At 54.2% G+C, this 16,801-nt stretch overlaps 3 protein-coding genes across 3 annotated transcripts; 1 reads left to right on the forward strand and 2 right to left on the reverse strand.

Annotated features, from left to right (window-relative positions):
• Positions 1-567: 567 nt before the first annotated feature.
• Positions 568-5,709, reverse strand: COCSUDRAFT_45356 (hypothetical protein; the record flags this gene model as incomplete). Its single annotated transcript, XM_005643067.1, has 6 exons — positions 568-997; positions 1,180-1,394; positions 1,702-1,812; positions 2,146-2,277; positions 2,674-2,857; positions 4,268-5,709. The coding sequence occupies 6 exons, from the start codon at positions 5,707-5,709 to the stop codon at positions 568-570; spliced, it is 2,514 nt and encodes an 837-aa protein (XP_005643124.1).
• A 931-nt stretch (positions 5,710-6,640) lies between these two features.
• Positions 6,641-7,881, forward strand: COCSUDRAFT_45357 (hypothetical protein; the record flags this gene model as incomplete). Its single annotated transcript, XM_005643068.1, has 2 exons — positions 6,641-7,396; positions 7,681-7,881. The coding sequence occupies 2 exons, from the start codon at positions 6,641-6,643 to the stop codon at positions 7,879-7,881; spliced, it is 957 nt and encodes a 318-aa protein (XP_005643125.1).
• Positions 7,882-8,652: 771 nt separating this feature from the next.
• COCSUDRAFT_60246 (hypothetical protein) lies at positions 8,653-16,076 on the reverse strand (the record flags this gene model as incomplete). The annotated part of the gene is made up of 15 exons (XM_005643069.1): positions 8,653-8,772; positions 9,042-9,201; positions 9,558-9,759; positions 10,098-10,329; positions 10,605-10,848; positions 11,099-11,202; positions 11,477-11,744; positions 12,004-12,131; positions 12,276-12,365; positions 12,547-14,136; positions 14,280-14,453; positions 14,661-14,806; positions 15,070-15,232; positions 15,540-15,823; positions 15,926-16,076. 15 exons carry the CDS (start codon positions 16,074-16,076, stop codon positions 8,653-8,655), a joined length of 4,056 nt encoding a protein of 1,351 aa, XP_005643126.1.
• Between the last annotated feature and the right edge of the window lie 725 nt (positions 16,077-16,801).

Genomic DNA, 16,801 nt, shown 5'->3' on the forward strand with positions numbered 1-16,801 from the left:
TGTTTTCCCCCTTTTGCTGTCCAAAACGGTAGCAAATCTTCTGTCTTCATGCCATTCATGGATTTGAAAAGATGGTGACTAACATGCATGCACCCTGCTCCATGCACAGACGGAGATGGAGCCGGTGTCTGCTTGTGCAGACACCTGCTTCTGCTTGTGATTGATTGTGTTGAAGAGACACCCTGATCAACCAGCAGAATGCCAAGCTTGATTCCACAGCAAGTCGTTTTCAGGGGAGTTTTGCACCATGCACATTTTTTACTGACCCCCTATGCATGTGCAGGCTGGGATGGCACCCCCGCCACTGCTGGCTTTATGCATGCATGGCTTTGCGCAAAGCTCCGCCGTCACGCAGCGGGCAGAGCAAAACTTCATCCCCTGTGATTGTCATTGTCCTTGCCGTAGTTGCCCTTCAAATTGGTTTGTAATTATAATTAAACATAAACATGGAGTCATTCCAGGACTACTTTCTCAAGGAAAGCCACAATTGAAAATCAGCCTTTCTTGCTATCAAGTCCCATCTTGCAGTGTTCCTGGTCAGCGGCACTCTGTTGGAGACATGCACCATCATTTATTTGATGCAGAACCTTGCTGCAGCAGGCCGGCATATTCCAGCAGCAGGCGGTACCAGTAGCACTGAATATCCTCCGGCCGAATGAACAGCTTCGCCTGCAGCGCAGCCTGCTCTGCAATTGCATGCGCCTCCTTATCATGGCTCAACGCCCAGTCCAACTTTCCCTGCAGGTCCTGAAAGTCCAATCCGACTGGTATGTAGTGCACCCCCGGCTGTATGCGCTCGTCAAACCACTCACTAAAAAGCCCGGCCCTGAAGACTAGGGATCCAGATGTGAGAGTTCGCATGAGGCGGCTGCTGAATGTGTTGCCGTCAAGTATCATGAGGAATTTGTAGCGCCACATTTCATCCTCGGGCACCCGCTCTTTGAGCCCGTACTGCGCCTCCATCGCTCGGCATGCCTCCTCACTGCACTGCACGTACCTGCAGCAAAGTGACGGATCTCATTCCTATGACTGCACCCTGTGTTGGGGTACTCTGAGGCATGCAATACATGATGAAGGGGCATCAAGCCCAAATGTTCTGCTGTGAGAGAAACAGGAATGCCAGTGTGGGCATTCAAGTCATCTCCAACACTGTGTACAAGCAGCAGGGACTGCGCGCACCCCACAAATCCGACGTCCATGACCTCGGTCCGGTTGAGCCCGTACTCTACTAACCGCTGCCGGTGCATGACATGGAACGCCGTCGTATTGTCGACGCGCCCACCTGTGCTGGTCCCCCGGAAATATAATTTAGGGCAGCGCTTGCGCCAGCCCAGAATCTCATCTGGCTCTACTCGGTTCGTGCCGTCGTTCATCCATGTGGGAATGGTAATGTCCTGGTAAAACAACGGAGGGTTATTTAGAGTGGTAAGATTCAAAACGTATCTTCAACTCCAAGGTCAGCAAGTCAAAGCCAGACGCGCATGCAGGGAGTTTGCAGCCGCACCCGCGGGGTCTATGTAATCTGCAGCCTAACATTGACACGCATGCAAGGTATCTGGAACCACAAAACACGCATGCACTCCCCTGAATTACTGAGACAATCTTTGTGGTGTCTTCAGTCTTTAACTAAGTCACCAGACAGGCTTGTACTCTCTAGGTTTGAAGGATGCGTGAGTGGCAATGCGGGTTGAATTACCGCACCTGGAAGCAGCCGTTGATCTTGGACTGTGACAGCACTGGCAGCAGAGAGCCCACCAGCGGCTGCCATCCCCCCACAAAGTATCCGTGCTGGTGCCACAGCTGCACAGTGTCCTGCAGGAAGCTCCAAACCTTTCACACTTTAAAACCTTCTTCCATTCTCAATGAAGTGCTCTAATCCAGAATCAACGGACTGTAACCAACTTCCTTGTTCCTAATAGCATGGCTGTGCAGGCTGTGCAAAGCTATTGTGGAGGGGTGTGCAATAGCTATGCAGTACCGGCTATGCAACACCGCCCCCAAAATTATTGCACAGCGAGATGGAGCAGAACGAAGTCTTGTTGCAGAAGGGAACCTCGCCAATCCTAATTCACCGTGGCAACCTGTAAAGCCAAAAATGAAACAGAATCAGGATGGGAAGATTTGTGAGACCGCACAGGAATGCACCTGGGATGCGCCTCTGCAGCTGGTGTGCATGCGCTCGGCCGCAGTTCCCTCTCCCAGCAGCACTCGCGGCTCGTCAATGCAGTTCACGACAAAGTCCATGTCCGGCAGTGCACCCGCCAACCCACTGATCACCTGCAAGAAATACCAGGACATGTGCAGCTTCTCCAGCATTCTTTCCTTGCTCCGTCACAATCATGAGGGTCTTCCTCAGGAGTCCATGTTGGGGGTGACACCCAACTTACAGGACTAAGTGCAGCCGCTGTAGGAGGTCTCTGAATCAGGCTGTGATCCATTGATTTACTAGGCGCTGCTGAATCAATAATATTGTTTCAGTCAATCCGATATTTCCGACGGCACACTGTGATAGGCAGGTGATCAGAGCCCCATATACACATGAAGATCACCATATATTCGTGAGAATGCTTCCTTTCGTCAAGAACCTTGACATGAGATCGAGATGATGGGTGCGCTGCTCACCCTCAGATAAGTTGCAGCAGCTGGGTCCGAGGCAGCCTGCTCGCAAGACACCTGGCCGCCCCTGATCTGAAACAGGGCCACATGCTCTAATTGGGCTGCCTCCCTGACCATTGCTGCTGTGATCCCAGTCTTTCTGAAAGGCCTCAGATCCTCCTCAATCCTGTCATACTTCTCCAACACACAGCCTTTCTCCTTGGCAAATCCCAGCCACTCTTGGAAGCCTGGTGGAGGCTGCCTGTCGTAGATATAATAGTCCGAGATGTTCTCGTATGATTTGTATTGTGCCTCTGCGGTCCTTGTCCTCTGGCTCAGGCGCAGCTGCATGCTGGCTCGCTGCGTCCCTCCTCTCCACCATTTCTGATCGAGGGGTGACGATCGGTAAGAGCTGCCGCCGTCCTGTCCGCAGCAGACGCGGTGGTTTTCCGAATGAGAGCTCGAACTCGAAGACTGTGAAATTGGCAAACAGATACTTCCTTCGCAAACGCCAGGCATATCTCGACGGAGCCGTACCAGCAAGAGAATGATCAAAGCTGTGGCGCCCGCTAGGATCAAAATTTGAAACACTGGTTTGACGGATGCACGCATTCCTGGCTGTATGGCTCGACCTGCATGTTATCCCACGTCAACCTCCGTGCACGCGTGAAAATTTTTATAAAGAGACATCGGATCGCCCTTAAAAGCAGTCAATATGTATCCTAGCATCTGAACAGAGGACGAATGCGGCCAGTGAATGCTCGGCCTTACTCTGCAACGGGAGGATGGAGCAAAGTGCCGGGTAATGGCTGCGCTCGAATCACTATTCCTGATCATACCGATGAATGAATACAATGAAAACACAAAATTTCCCGTCTCCTGATGTCGTCGCCAGATAGGCATTCCCGTCTATTTCGGTGTTCTGTAGCACCATGTGCAACGGCAGCAACTGCGATGCAACGGTTACATAGTAACGCATTAGTAACCTACTCATCGAGGGGTGATCCGTCCTGATTTGAACTTTTGCACAGCCAAATATACAAGGTCGCATTGGAGGGTCACTTGAGTATGTCTATATTGTGCAGCAGAGCTGTCTTCTGTCATCCGTTCCATATACAGTACATACTTCAACATTGCAGAAACAAAACTTCTGGAGCCCTTTACCATTCATTCAACTGTGCGGCGGGCTTCTTGGATTTCACACTTCAATTCACTATGGGGCACTTCTAGGTATTGCAACTGGTCGTCACTCAATCGCTTGACAGGCACACCAGCACTTGTGAGCGCATATCGCAGACTTGACTCCCCATGGAAAGGAGCATCACTCTCCATGTGTGTCCTATTGAAAAATTGGCTCCAACGGCTCATGTAAACTTGCATGTAAGCCACTGGCCCCCATCCTATCCTATCCTGGTATCCCCCAGTCGCTGGCATGATGTCTGAAAAGTCCCATTCTGGCTGTGGGACAACCACAGCTGTCAGAGAGAGCTTACTCCAGAGGGCAAAGTTTGAGCTATAATCCGCCAAGCTATGCAGCTGGTGGTCTGTTCTGAGCCTGACAACGACCGAGTACTCCACACCGTGCTCCCTTGAATACTCTTGGACCATCTCAAGGCAGCGGTGCTGCGCGTGCATCTGGTATAACATGGGCACGACTGCATTCCCCCCAAACCTAGCGGGGTCCAGGGGGTATGGCACTTCTAGCAAGGGGTCATTGTATAATATGCTGAAGGTGAACGGCTGCTGCGCAATCCACCTGATGTGGTCACCGCAGCTCTCATGGGTGGACACATAAGCAAATGTGTCATGCGCAAACAGGATACTGCCATCCTCAGTCCTTGAATGCTCGAGGGTCTCTGCTAGCTGCATTGCCTCCTGAGAGGTGCTCTCAGCAGTGAGCAGCTTCTGCATTTGGCTGAGAGTGGCTGGTATGGCTTCTGGGGCTCTGTCTGCCTGCCCAGTGAAGCAGAATGCAGCCAGCTTTTTTGTCCTAGCGCCCTCTGCAGGACTGACTGCTTGCTGTTTTGGGACAAGCACATCTGGGAACACATAGCCCACTGCCCTCAAGTCTGCCACCCATGCTCCCATGCTGTCCACCTCAGCTTGGGACCAAAATCCTGCACTTCTCAAATCCCTCGCCAGCTGCAACATCTTCAAGTCCAATATATTTTCATTGCCCTCCCAATGGTGTAGGAAATCCACCAAAGTCCCCGTCTTTGAATACCCTTCCATTTCCTGCCCCTGAGCTTCCAGCTGCAATAATCTGACAGTCCTGTTCTGCCTGGCAGAGGGCGCCAAAATAAGCAGCTGGCCCCCAACACCCCACAGCAGCTTCTGCACCCAGAGAGACCGCCAGGCTGGTGCCAGCGCCTGATTTGACGCGCCCTGCATGACTAATCCCCAGAAGGCATCGCTGCCGTAGACAGTGCTGCCGAGGCCCAACGGCGCGAAATACCCCGGCTGAACTCCAATTGCTGCCGGCTTGCTGTAGAAGCGTTGTGGCCCCTTGTGTGCCAGCAGAGTCAGCCCGAGCACTGCATCAGTCGCCGGGTAGTCATTCACCAGCGCTGACTGGATCAGCGGCCGGTAGGAGCCGTCCTGATCTGGCGGCTGCTGGACCTTTCGAAATTCGAAAGTGGCGTTGCTGACGGCGGCGGGAGGGAACACCGCCGGCCAGATCTCGGGGTGGCCGAAGAGCGCGTAGGGGTTGATGAGCCGCGAGGAGGGGTCTCCGAACGCTTGGAGGAAGGGCCCGGAAGCTGCCGCCTGCAACGGCAGCTGCCCTGCAGCTTCCACATGCTCCACACCCTCTTCTGCCTCAATGATCACATCCGCCCCGCACATGATGGCAAACAGGCTGCCAATGTTCTTGCTCCTGGCCTTGCTGTCACTGCAGCCTCCGGATGCGAAGCCCAGCTGCTGTTGTGTGGTTCTGTCAAGTAAGACAAGATTTGGCGGCGCTTGGCTGGCGGCTCCTGCGGAAGCTTCCCACAGGCTGTCAAAGGCCGGGCGCCAGTTCTGCGGCATGCCCTCCAGCTCCACAACAAGCAGAGCCCAAGAGTCCAGCTTGGCGTATCTGATCATCTGACTGTTGGGGGGCCCAAGTGGCGCCATTATTACCCACTGCCGGGCTGTTGTGTTGCTGCAGAGCTGTCTCCCTTTTGGAAACTCGTTTTGTGACTGCATTGCAACCTGCGTGTCACAATGCGGTGTTTTGATCAGTCTGTGGGGAAGGAATCCGAAAGCCCTACATAAAATTTCCGTCAGCTGCTTTCCAAGCAAGTCTGGCAAATGCTGGAAGAAGCACATACAAAACCTACCATTGAAGACGTGCTCCTTCTCATACGCGCCGACCATTTCCTTGAGCCTTGTACTAGAGGCTGGCTTGGTCTTGTGAGTGTCAGAATCAGAAAAGCTGCAAGTAGTGCAACTGCGATGATCTGTACCGTGGCAACCCTGTGCTACAAGCAGACAGCTGTTGTAGATCATAGGACATTGCATTGTTTGAAAGGTACAACGCGGCAAAAGGATGATTCTCGGTACTAAAAGCGCTGGAATTCATGGCTTGCTGGAACGCCCAAAACACAGCGCAACGGTTACAAACGAGAAACACCTGGGATGGTGAGTGCATCGCTGAAGCGTCTTAAGATGAGCGTCTGCCATCAGATCGCTTATCAATCATTGGCGATTGTCCGTGATGCTCAGAATAGGCTTGATATTGTATGTCAGGTATAACTTCGACAGCGTCGGCAGACAATAAGTCCTGACAAGTAACGGTTATGAGGTCCGCTGATCGAAATTTGCACCTGAGGTCTGCTGATCGAGGATTCGCATCTGACAGTCAGTTTTCAGGTTGCATACAGTGCTGAAGATCGTCTTGTACAGCAGATCCGTTCCCAATCTGGAAGGTGCGACATTGATTGGTTCTCTTGGTGTTTCGGCTTTGAAGACACCTGCCCTCCTGCATTCTTGTTGTTGTCCTGACCTTCTCTTGGGATGTTGCAGGCCAGAAAGTTGTATTTAAAAATTGAGAAGCTCATACCAAATGATGAAAGCAGCGGCGTGGATCCTGCTCCAAGTCGCACTGGCATCGGCAACATTGGATCTGCAACGGTCTCAAATAGTCACGCAGGAGACCAGGATCCACTTAGAGCTGTCGCACACTAGGCGGGCGCAGACTGAAGTAAGCTACTGGCAGGCAAGGAAGAGAGCGCAGAAGGAGCGCGATGCCTTGCCGGAGTCAGCCTTCACAACGCCGAACACTGACTTGGGCGAATTCCGTCGAATCTGGGACTTCTACACGCCCGATTACAATTGCCCGCTGCTGAAGGAGCGGGTGGGCCGCCTGGGAGACGGCGGCAAGTGGGTCTGCGGCATGCGGGCCCTGCTGGAGGACCGACCTTGCATGATCTACAGCCTGGGCAGCGCAGGCGACATCTCCTTCGAGTCAGAACTTCTCAACAGGACATCCTGCGAGGTGCACACGTTCGATCCCACCCTCAGCCAGGAGACAGAGGAAACCATGCTGGCAGCGCTGCCGGACCTGCACTTCCACGCCGTTGGCATCGGCCGCGGCGGTGGCGGCGCGCCGGATGAGTCATTGAATGACAAAGGCTTCTACGGCATAGAGCAGGTCATGGGCGCTCTGTCTCATGAGTGGCTAGACGTGCTGAAGATTGACATTGAGAACCACGAGTGGGACGTGTTTGGGGACTTCTATGCCACGCCGGGCGCGCGGCTGCCGGCCACGCAGCTTCTCGTCGAGTTCCACTGGCCTGGCAACGCCGATCGTGTCTGGAAGGTACGCCCCTTTCAATACACCATGAAAAAATCCATGCACCACACAACTGCCCTGTTGATTGGACCCTGGAAGAGATGCATGCACCTCAAGTGGAGCATGCCACCTGTCTTTGATGTCATTTCAAGGAAAGGAATAGCAGTAAGGATCATGAAGGCAGCCCAAGTCTTCATGGGGGTCATAATGAGTCTGCAGTGCGACAAAAAGCACAGATGCTATTGCAGTGTGTCAAGAAAATGTCAGGGATGCCATTGCCTAAGAGAAGTCTGGCTGGGACAATGCTGCAGGTCCTGGATGCTATTTTGGCGGACAAGTTCAGGATCTTCTCAGTGGAGCCGAATTACTATTGCGAAGAGGGCGCGTGCGCGAAGAACCTGCTGGAATTTGCCTTCATCAAGGTCTCAGATGACGGCCACGTGTGCTCGCCGCACAGCCACTCCCATAACACTGGAGGGAATGCCGCTGTGCTGCTGCCGCATGGCTGCTGAGCTCAGTGTGCTGCCTTAAGCATCTTCCTGACGATGTCCGCACAGAGCACTAGGGCAGTGCGGGTGAATATGTCCGGGGACAATCGCAGTTCAAGTGGCCTTCAGACAGCTCTTGGAAAGGTTCAGATCTTCTCCAGGGTGTCAAGGGAGGAAAATGAGAGGATCGGGTGGAAATCAGGTCATCAAGTCAGTTTTAAGCTTTTTTGAATTTCAGCATATTTTTTTTATATATAAAATACTTCATGAGGATTGATCCTTATTAGACTCAGAATGCTGCAATTGTGCTGCCATGGCCAGCAGCTGCGTGACTATTTCTGTCTTTGTGCATATTGTGAAGGGAGTAAGCTTGCAGGTTTGCAGATGACCATGTCTCATGAGACAAAACATTGCTTTTTTGTTCTTGCACGCAACCCTGATGCAGGAGTAGAAATTTCACTTCTGTCAAATTTGTATGTTCACAGAGGCCCGAAGGTAATGGTGCGAGTTTCACCAATTTCTAATGGTTACGTAACGACTCACTTTCCGACCTTGCATGCAGCTGGCACTGTCTGCCAGACCCACTACTGTGCGGCACTCATCATGATTCTTGCAGCAGAAGGACCAGCAGAAAACCCAGACACAGCAAAATCAAGTGTCCATTATCTCGCCAAGACCTCTCTTCGCCCAACACTCACCGAGGTCATTGCATGCTCGCAAGCATCTGTGCAACTAGTATATCAATATGACAAATTCTCCACTGCGTGCAATGCCTTGCCAATTGCTCGCTAGACTTCACCGGCGGTAGTTGGCACCGCAGCCAAATATGTCCATGACAGAGCTCGCGACTCCTGCGGGCGCGCCTCCCGCTGCTTGCTGGCCGCCTATTTGGCGCGGATCCGAGATCATCTTGATCTGCGCCAACAGAGAAAATGCTCTGCTTCATGTGCTACATACTGCAATAGCATTGCAAGGGAATGCAGCTCACCCTCACCAGAAACAATACAAAGGTTTTCTCACAGAAGAATGGCTCACTCAAGGTGCAAAGCTGAAACCAGCATACAGGCATATGCTGACAACAACAAACCAGTGGCAAATTGACTTCTTGCCACACAGAGGCACGCGATTCAGACCAGAACACGAGAAGAACATTCAAGACGACTTCTCGGTACCGAGGCCCGCACCTGCCATGCGAGTTCCTTGGCGCGTTTGTCGGCGGCATCCAGCTGCTGCTTCAGCCGGTGCAGCTCAGCCTCGGCCGCAGCCGCGCGCCGGGACGCCACCCGGGCCGCCAGCTCCAGCTCCTCATAGCGCTCCGCCCACTCCTCTGATGTCCCCGTCTGCCTGTTGCATTGCAGCATCAACGCTTTAGCTACCTGCCATTCAGGCTGTACAGTACAAGAAAGCAGTGAAGTCTAGCAGGGCAGGAGGAAGCGTGTGCTCTAGGACAGTCTCCAATCAGCAGGAGGGATTCAGACAGAAACACAGTGACTCGCCAGACAGACCGCGGCTGCAGGTTTCGCAGGTTCAGCATCTGCATCTGGACTGCTTCCTGATTCTGGCAGAGAAATGGCGCTGATTTGCGCTGTTATGAGCAAACTTGAAAAGAAAAAAAAGCCTGCGTGAGAAATGATGGGATTGTTTGGCCCATGGAAAGTGAGATAAAGTCCAAAATCAGCTTTGAGGGAGAAGGAGGATACCTGGGGGTGATTGGAGTAGGCACAGCGGAGACATCATCAGCAGACTCTTCCTGGCTGAGGGCGTCGGCCAGCTTCAGCGAGAGCTCGATCTTGGCCGCCTCGGCTGCGGCCGCACGCGCCTCCGCCTGCTTCACTTGAGCCTCGGCCGCCACCTGGGCCTCCTCTGCCTCCCTCACTCGCTGAGCCGCATCCTCTTCCCGGACTGCATCAGCAATCACACAAGCGCTGTCAGAAGAGCGCTGGTGGCATGTCTCAAACTGCCGATAAGGATGGCAGCTGTTCAAAAAATCAATCGATTGAACAATTTTGAGGCAGCATGCACTGTCTTGGCATACACTGCCTCAAAGAATGACTTTATATAGGAAGGACAGGTCAGACGCTGTGGCCATGTCTACTGCACACTGGATGCCCAAATAAGAATCAATACACAAGAGTACCCCAACAGGCTTCTTGCATAGGGGTGCAACCACTGACAGGCTGGCACACAACGTTAAGGTGACTGATATCCTTCAACTGTGAGAGAGGAGCGTTGGAGCGCACCAGACACGGCTGCATGCACGCGGTCCTCAAAGCTCGCAGCGTCGGCAGCCGCCTCTGACCGCGCAGCCTGCGCGGACGCCAGCTGCGTCTGAGCTGCCACCAGCTGCGCGGCAGTTTCCGCAGCCATCCTCTGCGCATCTTCGCGGCCCCGCTCGGCCGCCGCGCACGCCGCCTCGGCCGCTGCCAGCCGCGCCGCCTGCTCCCCTGCTTGCGTTTCCAACCGCTGCGCCTCCTGCGGTGGGCACTAGAGCATCTCAGAGCGAAGATCACCCAATTAAAGACAGTACATCACGATACACAAGCATGCCGTGCTGCCGCATCTTGAGAAACTGAGGAGCAAGCGGTGTCGTCAATCCTGAAAGAAATGTCACATCACGATGCCTCCGCACCATTGCGCAGCTCTTCTCAGCAAGCGGTCGTGAGCAGACACAGATCAGAGCTTTTACCAAGGTGAGTGCCACAACTGCCTGATAGTGCAAGTGATGGATCAGTGAGTGAAGTGCCCACCTGCTGGGCGAGCGTCGCGAGGTGCTGTGCGGCGGCCGCCTCGGCCCGCAGCTGACTGGCCGCTGACTCAGCCTCCTCCACGCGCGCGAGCAGACCCTCCTCCTTTTTCCTGAATGTGGCGTTGAGCATGGAGAATTTCTTCTGCCGCTCTATTGCGGCCGACTGCGCCTCCGCTGCCTCCTGCCTCACGGTGTCCAGCTGGCCCGTTGCTTCTACCAGCTGCTTCCTGGTCTCACCAAGATCCCTGCAGCCCAGAAGCTGTCATGAACAAAGGGTCCCCACAACCATATCTGACACACTTCTCTGGTGTTGGCAGAGGAAGACTAACAGCTGCATTTTTCTTAAGATTAGGATTTTGACCAATATACCATATGTGAGAGGCGGGAGGATGCAGCCCATGCCAAGCAGCCGGGAGTGGGTTCAGTGCATGTGCCCCCTTGCTTTGAAGATTATCAGAGTAATCGATGCAGCAATGTCTTTCTTGGATTACTTACCGTTCCAATCCTTCTGTAAGCGCACGGGTATCGCTCAGCGCCTGGGCCGCAGTGCCAGCTTCGTTCAGGGCCTTTTCCAGCCGCTCCACATCAGCCTCAGCCCTCTGTGCACAAGAAGACTGCTTCTCAAAAGGCAGTTTGGATAATAATACAGAATCCCTTGAAGCAGCGTTTGCCCAAAACATGCTTAGACTTTTGCAGAATGTTGATCAAAAATGACTAACCAGAAAGGACTACCTCCACAGCATGTTGCGGCTGTGAATAGTATGCGGATGACGCAGTCGACTCCTAATCACAAAAAACAGAACGGTACATCACACGCCCTAAAAGCACCCACAAATCAGAGGGCGACTGGAACAACATTAGTGACTGCCGCACCTCCAGGGCGGCGCTCTTCTCTGCCAGCACAGCGTCTGACTGCTGGGCATGCTCTTGGAGGCGTTTCTGCCATTCGGATGCCGCCTCATTGCGCGCGCGGCTGCAGGCGGACGCGCCTTCCTGCTCCAGCCGGTGCTGCATCGACGCCGCGTCGGCCGCCGCGGCCGAGCGCTCGGCCTCAAGAGCCTCTCTGAGGACCTGCGCCTCGGCCTGGGCCTGGTCGAGCTGCTCCTGCAGCCTGTCCCTCTGTGACTCTGCTTCCCGCCTCCTGCAGCACAGGGCAGCCCCTTGGACATGCAACGAGTGCTCCGTTGAGGTCTAATTCTTATCACGTTATTAGAAATTCACGGTAATCACGCGCAGATTTAGTATTCAAAATTCAACCATGCCCAGACAGAAAAAGTGAGTGATTTGGCATCACAGTCACTCCTTTCATACAACATGTTTTGTGCGTGACGCTCTTGGTTTATGAGAGTCCATGATTGATTTTGTATAGAGTACATCACTCGGGATTCAATGAGTCTTACCTGGAATCGGCAGCCATAAGTTCAGCTTGTGCTCTGGCAGCAGCTGTTGTCAAGTGCTGCTCAGCCTGTGAAGCTCTCTCGTCAGCCTGCGCAGCAGCTTGCTCTGCCTCCTCTGCGCGCTGATTACCCTGCATGCATGTATACATGTTAATCACAAATGAGGTCATAGTTTCTACAGCATATTGACTCAAACATGCCCCGGCAGCAAAAACCACATGCACTTGCTGAACCTGGCTATGGCATTGAAATATCTTGCACTTGATAAACTTCACCTGTTTGATGGCAGAGGCTGCCAAATTTGACTCCACAGATGCGCCACCTCTCACAGCTTTGAGCTCTTCTTCCTTCCGTCTCACATCCTCCTGTCGGCAATTGGAACAGCGATGCTTGCTGTATAGATAACTGCCATTTTTCAGGATAAAGCAAGATAGAGTGCACCCTTCTGGTGTGGTCAAAGTACCGGCGAACTAAAAGGGACACTGACAAACAGCAGGAAAACACACGCGTGCATGCTTCGGTCTGGCTAGTGGGAAGCTGTCTGACCTGCAGCCGTGAAGTGACTTCTTCTGCAGCGCTGATGCGGCTTTTCAGCTCATTGCTGGACACTGCTGCATCCGCCTCTGCAGCCTGCGCCTGCTGCAGAGCTCCCTGCAACCGAGTAACTTCCTCCTGAACCAAATGAAGCTCACAGCCGACTGTCTTGGCCTCTTCTCGCGCAGCTGCGGCGGCAGTGCCCTCTGCCGCCGCCTGCGTCCTGGCCTCTGACAGAGCTTCCTGCAGCTCAGTTTGGGAAGCTTCCAGCAGCTTCTGCTGCTCGTCGAAGCGCTCCATAAGATGCGCCGCCCGGGCCTCCCCAGCCTCCAGGCTCGCTTGTAGACCCTCCACCTCTTCTTGGTGACCGGCCGCCGCGGAAGCGGCGCTGTCGCCGTTTGCAGCGGGCAGATGCCGGGCGGCTTCCTCGGCAGCTTCCTTCGCCTCTTGCTGCACCGATGCCAGCTCCGCAACGAGGCCGTCGCGCTCCGCCACAGCGCTGGCGGCAGCGGCTTTCAGCGCGGCAATTTCCTCGGCCGCGCCGGCCGCCGAGGCCTCGCGGCTGCTTGCCTCTCCGCGCGCCGCGGCCAGCTGCACCTGCAGCTCGGCAAGGCCGTCCTTGCTGGAGGCAGACGCCGCCTGCAGCTTCTCGGAAGCTGCCACCAGCTCTGCAGCCAGCCGCTCGGCCTCTGCCGAGCGCTCGGCCAGCGCCGCTTGCGCCGACGCGAGCTCATTAGTCATCCTGTCCAGGTCTTGGGACTTTTCCCGGAGAGCCTCCTGCAGCTCGGCGATGCGCTTGGCTGCAGCGGCTTTGCCCCTGGCGGGCTTGTTCTTCCCTGGCGGTTCCTCCGCCCCTTCCATGGCAGTAGAGTTCCCTCCCTTTGCCGGGGAGAACAGCGGGTTTGACTGCATGGCTCCAGTGTCTGCCATGCTCCCATTGCCCTCCGCAGCCGCATGCCTGTCATCCCCGTTCTGCAAAGTGATCTCTGCGGGTGCAGCTGTGCTGGCCAGCGCTTCCTGCGCCCTTCCCAGCTCAGACTGCGGCGCTGCTCTCTCCTCCTTCACCCGTTCCAGCTCTGCCACAGCGGCTTCCAATCTGCCGGTAGCATCCTCAAGCTGCCTACTGTGATATGCCTCCGTTGCCTGCAGGGCAGCCTCTGAGGCATCTGCCGCCGCCCTCTGCTGGCGCAGGGAAGCTTCCAGAGCCTCCCGCTCTTCCTGCAGCCACTGCAGATCCCCTGCGAGCTGGGCAGCGCGTGCTTCGATGCCCCCTGCCCTCTCCTGGGCAGCGCTGTGGGCCTCCTCTAGCTTCTGCAGCTGAGCCTCCAGCTCGCTGTCCCGCTGCTGTGCATTGAGGGCCTCTGCAGCCATCTGCGCCTGCTGCTCTTTGAGCTGAGCGCTCAGCTGGGAGATCTGGGCTGCCAGTTCTGCCTTCTCTGAGGCCAGCGAGGTGCATGCTTCCTGTGACTCCCGCAGCTGCTCTCCCAGTGCCTGGCATTGACTCTCTGCCTCGGTCAAGCGCTCCTGCATTTGCTCCATCTCCTTATTCACAGCGTTGCTATTTTCCACGCCAGAGACTGCCGGATCCGCCCCTCCGTGCACCTGTCACACAACCCCACAAGACCTTTTCACAATTACTCCAAAACAGGCATATGCGGCAAGGATATAACAGGACATCTTGCTTCCCATTCTGATGTATGCAGCATTGAAAGCAAGGCCTCGGTAATCACGAGCTAGCTACACACCTGCTTCAGAGCTTCAAGCTCAGCGAGAGCAGCATCTCGAGCGGCCGCCGCTTCAGTGAACTTTGACTTGAAGGTGATTGCTTGGCGCTTGATCTTCGCCAGCTTGGCTTTCAGGTCCTTTACATCCTCTGCTGGTGCGGCTGCGCCATCTGCTGCCTCGTCCTCTGCAGCTACCTACACAGATATGCGAGTTATTTTCAACATATTGGTAATTCACCTTGAGAATGCTATTTGCATGACCCAATTGCATGTCCCCAAACATGATCCTCATGGGTTGGAACGGCGTCTAGTGAAGTTGACTATGAATTAACAGTTTACATGCATGCTTGCGCCCATGCAAATACACCAGCATCAACAGAAAGAAGATGAGCATTGTCCTACATGCTTGACAGGTGATGGCAAGCTGAGCTGCTGGCTGTCCTCCAGCTGCCTGGCCAGCCTTTCCCTTGCCGCCTCGCTCTCTGCCAGGCACTTCTGAAAGGACTCCTGCGCTGCCTCAAGCTGATTCCTGGCTAGGCATGCTGCCTCTGCGCTGGCCCTGGCTTCACCTTCCCTTGCCTGCACCATTCCAGTCACACATAGCTGATAGAAGGACAGCTCTATTATTGCTGTTCTCTATAATGACAGCCTAAGCGTTGTCTATGAGTACCTTAAGATCCTACTTTGGCAGACATTGACATGCAGGGACAGAAATTTTGACCGCAACTTTGGACCTCCAGTTCGGCAGACGTTGGCATGCAGCGGCAATGTTCTTGACTGTAACTCTGAAGACTCCTAGGGATAGGCAGACGTCTTGCCTGAGCCAGGTCCTGGCAGCGCTCAGCCTTTGCCTCGAGGCCGGAGCAACGCGCAGCGCCCTCTTCCGCGCGCCTCTCGGCTGCTGCGCGCGCCGCCTCGCTGGCCTCCAGCCTGTCCTTCAGCTCCTCCAGCTCTCCCAGCACCTCCACAGCCTCCTGTGTGCAGGATAGAGTACTCTGAGTGCTCTAGACCATTCTTTCCAATTTATAGCAGAGAAAGTTTTGCATGGGGTAAATGGTTCATCCAAGCATTCAACATAGCGATTGTTATCCCTCTAAATACACTTCATGCTCCCCAGGGGCAGCTCACTGTTGATCAAGAAAGCCATGCGAAGCACTCGACCTGCAATATCTCACTCTGCGATGCCAGAGTGCATGCACAACGGATGGTGAGAAACAGATCGATGCATGACATGACACAGCATCACTGCATGAAGGTACTGGCATGAGAGCGATTGCTCACATTCTCTACGGCCCTCAGCCGCTCCTGGAGGCTGGCATTTTCTGCCTGCAGCTCATGCTGCCTTGGCCCAGTTTCAGACCCGGTAGAACTGGTGCCACCGAGGTGCGACAGCGAATGAGCGACCTGCTGTAGCCGCGGCTTCACTCCATTGCTCTGGGGCAAGGTCTGTGAGGTTCTCTGAGGAGGGCTCCCCAGAGGCACATCGCTGAACCCGCCAGAATCCAGGCCATGCCATGCCACTGATTCCCTGTCCCGGTCGTGGAGCTCTGCTTCTGGGTCTGATCCTGTTGAGACAAAATTGCAGTCTCAGGGTATTGCTTCTACTCTTCATCATTAAGTGGACTTGCTTTACTCAAGGGCAAAGGAGACAGCAGATCTGTGCCCACCTGAGGTCGTTGGAAAGGCATATCCGGCAAAATGGCTGACTGGAGCATGTGGCGATCCTTGGTACTCGTCGGGATCTGCAGCTTCCTCTGGTTTAGGGACATCAAGCAGCAGACCAGCGGCAGCTTTCCTCGCTTGTTCCTTCAGCAACATTGGGAAAGGCTGAGATGCTTTCAATGCAGAGTTAATTCGAGAACACAAACAATCGCGTGAATACAGTGTCAATTTTTGGTGGGACAGGGTCGACCATGGCTTGAAATTTGGGGTTCCTAGCTTGAGAGTTCTTGCAGAGTGCAAGATGGATGAACCCGCACCAACTGGCCGTCTAGGCCTGACTCTCGCACAACTGACTCAGCTTGCTCTTTCAGCGCATTTGTAAACTGGCTCAAGCCCGTCCACATTGCGTGCCAGCTGTCTTCCTCAGATTAACTCCCCATCTTCTTCCTTGGACGACCTTGTGACCGTACTTCGCAATGCGGCCGGTGACCTGAGGTATTGTGGTTGTCAAGATAGACAATATGCACCTTTAGAACACCTTTTGGATGCTATATTATGATGCTAGCTTACCAGGAAAGTAGAGTGTCTCAAATTTCAATCATGCAAACCTAGCTAGGGCTTTCATGAAACCCCAAGTACAGTGGTAATCTCGGGGTCAAATGGAAGTTGATCCCTGCATTGCAAGGAAGCGAGATAATCTCGCCGAGATTCGGAGCGTCAATGAATGATGCAATGAAGCTCAGAGAGCTACTAAATACCGCGATGGTCTGATGACCATTTCTGAGAGACAGCTGTTCAGTCAATTCATTCAGGCGTGCTCCCAACCCAAGGAGGCCTAGTACAGCAATCCGTTCTTGCTTGACTTTCATTTGCATTGATTG

The sequence above is a fragment of the Coccomyxa subellipsoidea genome, assembly GCF_000258705.1.
Source record: "Coccomyxa subellipsoidea C-169, whole genome shotgun sequence".
Lineage (NCBI taxonomy): Eukaryota > Viridiplantae > Chlorophyta > Trebouxiophyceae > Coccomyxaceae > Coccomyxa > Coccomyxa subellipsoidea.